Genomic DNA, 10,260 nt, shown 5'->3' on the forward strand with positions numbered 1-10,260 from the left:
GAGATCGTCTCTCTTCCGAAGCGTTCTCATCGTCGGAGTCGTGAATCGAGATTATGGGAGATTTTCTAGAAGCTCAGCCCCTCGATGCAGACCCGGAAGTGCGGAATGACGACCTCCTCACGAGCTGTCTAGTTAATCAATCCGAAGACTGGGCCTGAACGGAAGGAGTCGCTATGACTTCTTGGGAGTGTTCGGCCTCGTCCTCAGAACCCCCAACAAGAGGGGCCCTGTTGATCCCCTCCGGCACAGCAAAGACGGTTCGAATCTGAGTTTGGTCGAACGGAGACCAGTTCGAACAACCTCTCCGAAGAATCTCGATCAAACCAAAAATCCTGTCTGGCATCGAAGAGCTTCCGGAAGGAGCTAAATCGATCAAAGAAAAATGAAAAGTTGAGCAAAAAGTTGAGTCACCTATTTCTCAAAAAGAAAAATCGACACATAGACAAAAGAAAACTAACCGATATTCTCGGCCCAACTCCGAGGAAGCCGAGAGTAGTCGAATACACCCATAGATGCTCGATCCATCTTGAAAAAGAAAAAATTGCTCGCGCCACTTCTCATCGCGATAGGGGATGTCCTCGATGATGTGGCGACCTGGGCACGGAGACACAAGGAAGGTACCAGGGCTCTGCTGGTTCCGCTTCACCAGAACGAGCTGTCGGAACTCACTAATGCCAGAAGAAAGACCTTCCTCCCTAGCCCTAACCAAGAAGGCGATAAGATACCTAAGAAAGTTCGGGAGGATCTGAGTAAGCGATAACCCAAGCTCCGCCAGAATCTCAAGTATCGGCTCCGAGACTGGGAAGATAAGACCACAGGAGTGAAAGAAAGAAAGATAGGCTCCGCAATAACCTTCCCGTACAGTTTCGGGAGTCTCAGTTGCGCCGGCCAAATCGAGAACGACGGCACGATCAACCCCGTACGTCCTATAAAGATCCTCTAGATCATCGATTGTAGTCGTCGGACGAGAGAAACTGAACGATAAAGACATCTCAAGCTCGATGATCGGGAAATTTTAAGAGCGGAAGTAAAACGAGAGATGCAAAAAAGAATTGAAGTGTAAATGTAAACCTCACGTATTTATAATCATCCTAACGGCTCTATCAGCATCCCCGAGAAGAATAATGATGACCTAGGTTTTGCCCTAGCGGCGGCTGATATAGCCGTTATGCGTTTTAAAAAAAAAAAAACGAAAAAGGGAGAATGAAATTTTCGCGCCAAACAACGATTTTCCAAGAACCGTCAAACCAAAATTGCATCGGTTATCAAACGAAAAAACCTGAATTGATAACTACCACCTCTTTATTCCTTTCGATCAAATCAAAAGAGACTAGAGACAAATGTTGGACCCAATTTCAGTCAGTACATTAATGGGCTGCGATCAAAGATATGGGCCGTAAGGAACTGAAGCTCATAGAAAACATATCGGGCTCGAAAACAAAGACTTCGAGGTCCCAGAGATCGCTGAGCAGCCACGGAGATCGTGGAGCAGTTACGAAGATCACGAGGTGGACACACTATAAAGGAAGAAGAAGGGACATGAAGGAGGACACGTTGAAAACCCTAGAGAGAGAGCTACACACTTATATCGACCTTGTTTTCATCCCAATCTTAGATTCTTTCTTTACGGATCTCATTTGTATCACTCGATCTAGTTCAACTCATTGTATTCGATCTTATTCATCAATAAAGTCCATTTTTAGGAAACTGTTTAACATCGTTGTGTTCTAAAGATATCGTTGCCTACATCATTTGTCTTTCCTAGATCAAACCCCGATCACTATCAAATACTTAGTGTAGATTTTTGGTTCTACAAACACGCCTTCTCTTTCCCGTTTCTCTCTTAGCATTATCATCAAGTAAGTAGTGCTTCTTTCTCATCACTACCAGATTGTGTCCTGCGCTTCTTCGATTTCTTTCCACCACCTTCGGAAATGACATTTTCACCCAATTTATCTCCTTCACGCGCAGCTATCTCCCCAGCAAACACATCCCTATTTCTTCGGCTCTTCATAGATTCAACCCTGATCTGGGCGTAAATGGCTTCCCCAAAAAGATTCCTCTTATAAAAATTAATTAAGTTTTCATTTTCTTTTCACTCCAAAACTTAAGAAAAGATATGTAGGGTAGGGGTGTGAAGAATCAGAAAACTTAAGCGCATAGTTGGACTATCCACCCAAAACCATTAAAATATGGATCTTCTGTTTTTCATTATTTTTGTCATTTTTTATCATTCACAAAATTATGATCAAATGCTCATATGATTTTAAACCTATATAAAAAAAATTCTCAGATGCTCTTGTCCTTTTTTTCATTTTAATATTTTTTATTTAAATCCAAAATAGAATAAATAACCGAAATAAACAAGGTAAAATTTAAATAACTATAATTTAACTAAACAGATGATCCAATCCAATTGCATATAAATTGAGTCAACTCATTCATTCTATTCAAAAAAATTTAAATTGATTAAGTGCTTTAGATTTTACTCATTCTACTTATTTCTTCCTTTTAATGAAAACAAATCAATTTTGTCAATCTCACTGATTTCCTTTAATTTTTTCATCACCGAGGAAAGGATAATCCTCCGAAAAGAAACGAACAATTTTTTTTCCAAAAAAAATAACAAAATAACAAATCATGAATTATCCATCAAAAAGGAGAAAAAACGAATCCATCATAGTATAAACTATAAAGTTCCGTACAACTTAATCAATATCCAACTAATTTGGATTATATAATTTATTAATACTTTGTGTAATTTTATTATGATGACATAATTCGATATAGAATAATGAAAAAACAATTATTACTTTATTTGTAGAGTAAATCTATTTTAAATGTATTATAGAATAAAAGATAGAGCAAAGTTAAAATATTTTTACTCTACATTATTTTACAATAAAAATAATATGGGTTGGAAATACTTTTAAAGCTCATGAACATTTTTTTTAATCAAAATTGTTTTTTTTTTCAATTTTTACAAGCATGAACATTGAAAATTTCTGGAATAAACGAAGTAGCTGCTAGAGCCTAGAGAACAATAAAACATCAAAAAACTCAACATACATGATGTATGCTCTGATTCTCTCTTTTCATCCTGATTTTAATCTAAATTTTTGGGCCATAATTTTGATCAAAATCATAGTGACTGTTTGACTGAAGGTGTTTTGAATATAATTATTTAAAATAGTTGGCAAAAAGTATTTTAAATATTTATAAATCTATTAAAAATTAATTATTTTCTCTGAACAACAAATAACTCTTATAAAGTTTGGAAACTAATTGGAAACTATAAAACATTTTGAATTTCTTGAATGTGACGGTGTGACCCATGGCATTGAATCATGAATCATCTGGCTGGAAATGAAAATGGTCTATTTTTAGTCGTTTTTTCTTCAAAGAAATGACATATTAACCCATACTGATCCATATCGAAGATTATAGAAGAGATCCAATATATACACCCACTCAGCAAAAATTTGGTTTAGTTCATTTATTTATAAAGCTATAAAGTTTTATTAATTTAATTTTTTCTTAAAAGAAAGACTTTAGTGTTGACGCTAGATACGGGGACAAACAAAAGGCTTGAAAACCTGACCAAAGAAACTAGGTGTGATACCATAGTTGACATCAAAGGCAAGATTCTTTTACTTTCGAGAAAAGATCAGAACCCACATGAATGGCATAATAGTCAATTCTCCTTGATTATTAGTTGCAGTTCAGCTTCAAGACTAAACCACATCTCTCTCTCCATGGTGAACAGATAAATCAGAAGAAATGGAGACAGAGAGACCGAGATAAGGCTTAGATCTGCCTATAAAAACGTTCGTTCTTCTTCACAATCACATACAAAGTTTATAACTTTCATGCTTCTATCGCCGAATTATGCTTAACTGGATTCTCTTGTGCAGGAGATTAGGGTTTAGTGGTGGGCATGTCTGCTCCGTTTTATTATCCTATAGATATGCATCAACAGATCCATGGTCAAACTCCTCCTGGGTATATATAACTATCGTTCTGTTCTGTTTTTTTTTTTTTTTTGTTATCATATGTATGTGAATCTCAGCGCTAGTTCCTTGAACAAACAAGAATCTTGTAGTGTGAGTTATGTCGGAAAATGGGACCAGTCTCCCTCTTTTAGACCTAGATTGTAATGTTTAAGCAAATATCTATCACAATTCCGTTATTGTGTTTATACTTTATACTATCAAAGAAAGATTATACCCTTGAACAAAACTTAGGGTTCTTATTATACTAACTAACTGCTGTTACAAAAGAAAGGTTGTGTCTTTAGGGTTAACCGATTATGTGTGTCTAGACTCTCCATTTTCGATTTGTCATTTGTTCCTTATCGTATAGTTTGTCGACATGTTTATTGGAGCTATTGAAAAGGCAAATGATTTGTTTGTTTTTGAGGTCTGCGTGATTTAGAGTCATGTGTTTGTTTTTAACTTTTTATCTTCAGCTCCTCTACTGTTAATTTACATGCAGGTTTGATACCGAACCAGTCCCAAACAGTACCTACCAAGACACTGAACCTGTCCCACTCTCAACTTACCGAGAAAACGAACCTGACCCATTCCACGCCACTCAGCAAGAGAAGGACGACTTCTGGAGCAACGGTTTCAACAGAGAAGAGCCAGAGTCCTTTCAGCCTAAGGAAAATGGAAAGAGAAGCGTAGACAACAACAGCTCCTTCACTCATGGGGAACCCGATCTCAACCAACTTCCAGCTATCCCACAGTTTTCAACTGGACAAGGTCTGCCTTACGCCCCTGTTGATTGGCCAAGCCCTGGTGATGTTTGGACTTGGAGAGTTGGGAGGAGAGTGACTGCTACTGGGTTTCATCAAGACAGGTTCTTGATTCTACCTCAAAGGCTTCAACAGAAGAATGTTCCAAAGTCTTTCGCAAGCAAACCCACTCTTGCTCGTTACATCCAAACGGGTTTCCCTGGCATGGATGCTGATGCGTTCTTTGCGTCGTTTAGCTGGAAGATCCCTGCTCTCTTCCAGCCTGCCAACAAAGGTAACATACTGCTATTCTTGGTCAGCATTTAAAGTTCATGTTTGAACAACTCAGGATACTTTACTTTCTTTTGTACTTGATGCAGCGTCTCTTTTTGAGGAGACACCGAAGGAAGTACAGACTGAAGCTGCCCTTAATGATGAGAATGCTAAAGAAGGAAACTCCAGGTACAGCCAGAGGAAGAGGAATCCAATGCCTACCTATGACCATGTGGAAGAACCTAAACCTAAAGCAACTCCACGAGGTAGTGGCAACAAGAAGAAGAAAGGAGCTACAACTCCCGCCTCTGGAACTCAATCCTCCACCAAACCAAAACCATCTCGTCAATCCGGAAGACGCTCTTCTAACCACCAGAACGGCGGCGCTGTGGACTTAAACAACCTCAACGAGGAAGGTGAACCAAACACTTGCGGCAGGAGAAAGAAACGCAGAGCTAACTTTGAGGAAGAAGAAGATGTTTCCATCCCTCACATCTATGTCTCTCCTATGAACGGTGTACTCGCGGTCTCTCACGAGCCTATTGATGTTGACCCGATAGAGTTTGATAGCTACCTAAACTCTCTTGAGAACCTTCTTCATGAGAGTCAAGAAGATGCTGCAAGAGAGTCTTCCTCTGTTCTCGTCACTGCAAGCTCTCCAATGAAAGAGTACGAATGGGCTGAAGCTAGAATGAAGATCTCGTCTCTCCTTGAGAAAGATCTCCCCGCTCTGTTCGTCTCCAAGGACGCTGCGGAGATAGCAGCGCTAGCAACTAAACTGAGGAAAGATCCAAACCTCTCCGCTGAAGAGATAGTGAGGTTGAAGCTTATTGAAGAGATTCAAACGTTCAGTGAAGTCTTCCAGGAGAACAAGAGTGTGATTGAAGAAGCAGACTGGTTCTTCTCTGCGCTTGAGCTCAACAAAGCTAAAGTAGCGTCGCTTAAATACGAGTACAGCGATCTGAGGCACAAACTAGGGAGTATACAGGTGGAAGTAGATGAGAACTCTGAGGCGATTCGCCAGATTGATGACCAGATCGGTCAGCTTCAAGCTAGGAGGAACGAGCTGAAGCGGTACATAGGGAGCAAGGAGAAGGAGAAGGTTGATCTTAGCTATGGGCAGAAGATGGTGGCGAACTCGATTCCTAAAGTGGTGCAGGAGGTTCAGTCAGCTAACTCGAAGAAGCATGAATGGGAATGTAAGAAAGATAATGCACTTAAGCGTGAAGCAGAGATCCTCTCCAAGTTCACTCCTCTTAAAGGCTTCTTCCTCTGATGAGATCAGATCTGGCAGCCTATTGACTTATCGCACCTTTAAGCCAGTCTTGTTGTATTATTATTTAGCGGGTTTTTTTTTTCCTTTTGTGGGGTCTAATGTTGCAGACTGTTTTAGGCTTGGAGTGTTTTATCTTATGTATGCTTTTATGTTGAATGTACTGTGGAAAGAGCGTTTTGGGCGGCTCAAGCGCCTGCTCTTTAGTGCTAGGAATGCTTGGTGCACCTATCTTGTGTTTAGGAAAGAGAAGCTTGCTGTCGTGGTATGTAGATATTGATTATGACCAAGTTTGAGCCAAATAAAGATGTCGTGTAGCAAGCTCTTGACACTGGATTTGGGACCTGACAGTCGCATTTAGTTCAAGATATGAGTTTCTTCGTTAACGAGGTGGAGAAAGTGACCACGCGTTTTTGAGAAAAGATTGCAATTGTGATGGTGAAATGTTGAGTAGCTTTGTTAATTTCATTGGAGTAGCTGGATGACAAGTGGACCTCGGAGAAACTGCCGTCGAAAAATTCATGCTCTTCTGCCCCAAAGTGCAGAAAGAGAAGAAACATGAAGAAGTCTGCAAAAGGAGAAGCACTAAATACTCTATTACAAGATTTTGATGTCCTTTTAATTTGAATAAATTTTGGTGTCTACCCGGTGAATGACAAAACTTTTCAACAATTCTCTCACTATACGTTTCCCAAAGTCTACAAATATTGAACTGTTCTTCAGCTTGGAGGTTACGTTGCACAGAACAATGATCCATTTCTTTTTTTTCCTGGATTTTTTTATACACTGTTAAATCAACCAAAGTCTCAACCTGTCTTTTTATTTTCAGCTAAACTGCCAACAAAAAGTAAGGCTAACAACAATATATGAAAGAAACGAGGAAGATTAGATGTTTTGTTCTTCTTCTCTCACGTTTCTTGAAAATCACAGAGCTAACAAACATTCAAAAGCAAATCTTTTTAAAGACATCATATCATTACACAACCAAACTGTATTTTTTTTCCAAAGCATTACTGAACAAGAACAAGCCTCCCACTTCCCATACCTTGTCCAAAACCACCATCTTCCTCCTCTGGAACCATCTTCGGCACCGTAACAATCAAAACCCCACCAACACAAACCACCGTAACAAGTTCAGGCCTTGTCGTCTCCGGAAGCCTAAAACGCCACATGTCGAGCTCCAACTCGTCCAACGACAACCCCAAAGACAACCCATTTGTCCTCACAACGATCTTGGTTATACCGGGATGAATATCCACCACGTAAGCCCTCATCTCTCCGCCGTCGCAGAGACCCTCTGTCTCCGCCACGAATCTGAAACAATCGTGTTTCTCCTCCACGGAAACATTTGCTTCGGACCTTAACGGAAGCTCAAGAACGCGGTTGAAGATGTGCGGTAAACGACGCAGATTCTTTCCGGGTTCTCGGGTCGGGTTACGACGATGGTGGTGGATCAAGGTGTTGTTTTTGTTAAGGTTTCTGGGGATTGGGTGGACTCTCATGGCTTCCGGGTCGGGTTTCTCGATTGTTAGAATGATGAGAAGCGATAGGATCAGACTCGGGAATAGAAAGTGTGATCGATTCGAAGGAATCAAAACCATAAAAGAAGAGATTACGAAACCAAGATGAATTAAAGGTTCGGTTTTTATGATATCAGAATCTTTATTTATTTCATTGAAAGAAAGATCCAATCTTTGCGATTGAATGATACAGATTTTAGTTAGAAAGTGGAGAAGAGGAGAGAAGGAAACTTGTAAGATACAGAGAAAAGATTGCGTCTTTCTCTCTCTCTTTTTTACGAATAGGCGGTGGTAGCAAGAAAGGAGGATCTGAAATGAGAGATATGGGAGTTCCTTTATTTACCGAACTACCCTTGTTTTAACTGTATAGTAGATATTAATAACAAAAAGTTTTATTATGCGGTTCATTTTTATTACGCTATAAAAAGGCTTTGAAACATTTTTGTGATATTTACTTTTAATGAGAAACTGGTTTGTAACATATAATTGTCATCTATAAAAGTTAAGATAAATTAATTTTTCCAATTCAATTTTTTTCCATCATTTTATAATATTTTGTATATTTTGACAAATTAAATATAGAAATTCCAAAGCCTAAAACATCAAATCTAACCCAATATTATCCTTCTGTTGTTTATAAAAAATGGTTGTAAATTATGAGATGTTTAATGATTAGTAAAAATATAAACGTAAATATTGTTGATATGATCTATTGTTAATGGTTTTTTTATGTAGTTATGTAATTGAAATGGTTTCTTATTGGACATAGCAATTACTATTTTATTTAATGATGAAATAGAAATTTCAATATTAAAATTTATTAAATATGGCTAAATTTTTGAAGTTTAAGAATTAGGTTAAAAAAAATTGAGGATACAACTACACATGAATTGTATAGTAGTAGGTGAATTTCGAGGAGCTAAGTGATCTAGGTTCAAAACAACCCCATGATACTTTTTTGGCCCTATTTGAATACCTAGAGACATTGTTCATCCTTGCAATGGATAATTAATTTGAGCCCTTTAATAGGTATGAGATAAATAAATAAATCAATAAATCAACCTTTTGTTACGGTTAATATATGAGGTAACATAAAGTTTTCATTTTTGTATTATGTTTCAAATATACAGGTTTAATTAGATGCTCTTTGAGACTGTGAAGGTTTATAATTAGCTTAGAAATTGATAACAAACCCACAGTTAATATAAATTAATGAACTTTTATCTCACTTTAAAGAAAAATTTGTATCTCTTTAAAATAAATAAATGATTCATATTGAATAAAAAGTACCAAAATGATCATTGTGTTTCAATGTAATTAAATGAGAGCCGTGCAAAAATTATAAGTTTGATTATGTGGTTTACAGAACTACTCTTGTTTTAATTGTATAAATATTAATACAAAGTTTGATTATGCGGTTCATTTTAGTAACGCTACAAAAAAAATTTAAAACATTATTATGATATTTACTTTTAATAAAAATCTGCTTAGTAACATAAAATGTCTTTTATAAATGTTAAGATAAACTAATTTGTCCAATTAAACTTTTTGGCATCAATTTAGAATACTTTGTATATTTAGACAAATTAACATATAGAAATTCCAATTCCTCAAACATCAAATCTAACCAAATATTATCCTTCTATTGTTTATAAAAAAGCTTTGTAAATTATGAAATGTATAATGATTAGTAAAAATTTAAACGTAAATATTGTAGATATGATCTATTGTGTTAATGATTTTGTATGTAATTTGAAATGTTTTTTTATTGAGCAGAGCAATTACTATTTTATTTAATGATGTAATAAAAACTCCAATATTAAGATTCATTATATATGGGTAAATATTTGAAGTTGAAGGATTAGATTAAAACAAATTAAGGATACAGTGTTGGACATTAGTGAATTAGTAGAATCAAGTATTGGGTGTTTTTATGATGACAGACTTGTTCTTATGTAGAACTGAATTATGGATTTCAAAATAAATTTAAATTTTATGTTTTAAGCTTTTACGTAAAATACCTGTAATTTTCGAATCCGTATCGGATCCGAATCGGATTCTGATATTTAGGATCTGAAAAAGACATGGAATACCCAAACTCCATTAAATTTAATCGATATTTGTCATATATATCTAAAATGTTACAAAATAATTTCAATTAAACTATTAATAATTAAAATAAAACATTTTTAAATTCTAAATTTTACATTTTAAAGCTTTATATTACTTAAAAAGTTACAAAATAATAACAAATATTGTTAACAAAAGATATTTCGCACCACAAGAAAACATATTTTTTACTAGGGCAGTATTCGTTGTAAATTCGTCGTAAACGGGGTGTTACGACGAATTAACGTCGAAAGACGTTTCGTTGTTAAACGTCCGTCGTAACGGAGGTTTCGTCGTAAACGACTCGTTACGTTTACGACGAAATATATTCCTCGTAAAGCGCAGGGAAA

General features: G+C 36.7%; 2 protein-coding genes across 5 annotated transcripts; one reads left to right on the forward strand and one right to left on the reverse strand.

Moving 5' to 3' along the window:
* Positions 1–3,548: 3,548 nt before the first annotated feature.
* On the forward strand, positions 3,549–6,510 carry LOC106294854. Of its 4 annotated transcripts, XM_013730536.1 has the most exons (5): positions 3,549–3,639; positions 3,767–3,828; positions 3,915–4,002; positions 4,495–5,030; positions 5,107–6,510. In XM_013730536.1, the coding sequence occupies exons 3-5, from the start codon at positions 3,938–3,940 to the stop codon at positions 6,282–6,284; spliced, it is 1,779 nt and encodes a 592-aa protein (XP_013585990.1). In that variant the 5' UTR covers positions 3,549–3,639; positions 3,767–3,828; positions 3,915–3,937; the 3' UTR covers positions 6,285–6,510. The 4 variants fall into 4 exon arrangements, with proteins under 4 accessions (XP_013585990.1, XP_013585991.1, XP_013585989.1 ...); XM_013730537.1 differs by having other exon boundaries at positions 3,635–3,828; positions 3,923–4,002; XM_013730535.1 differs by lacking the exon at positions 3,549–3,639 and having other exon boundaries at positions 3,646–3,827.
* A 565-nt stretch (positions 6,511–7,075) lies between these two features.
* LOC106294855 lies at positions 7,076–8,104 on the reverse strand. Its single transcript, XM_013730539.1, has one exon. The coding sequence runs from the start codon at positions 7,880–7,882 to the stop codon at positions 7,292–7,294; it is 591 nt and encodes a 196-aa protein (XP_013585993.1). The 5' UTR covers positions 7,883–8,104; the 3' UTR covers positions 7,076–7,291.
* Positions 8,105–10,260: the final 2,156 nt, after the last annotated feature.

Source organism: Brassica oleracea, chromosome C5 (genome assembly GCF_000695525.1).
Source record: "Brassica oleracea var. oleracea cultivar TO1000 chromosome C5, BOL, whole genome shotgun sequence".
NCBI classification, from domain to species: domain Eukaryota; kingdom Viridiplantae; phylum Streptophyta; class Magnoliopsida; order Brassicales; family Brassicaceae; genus Brassica; species Brassica oleracea.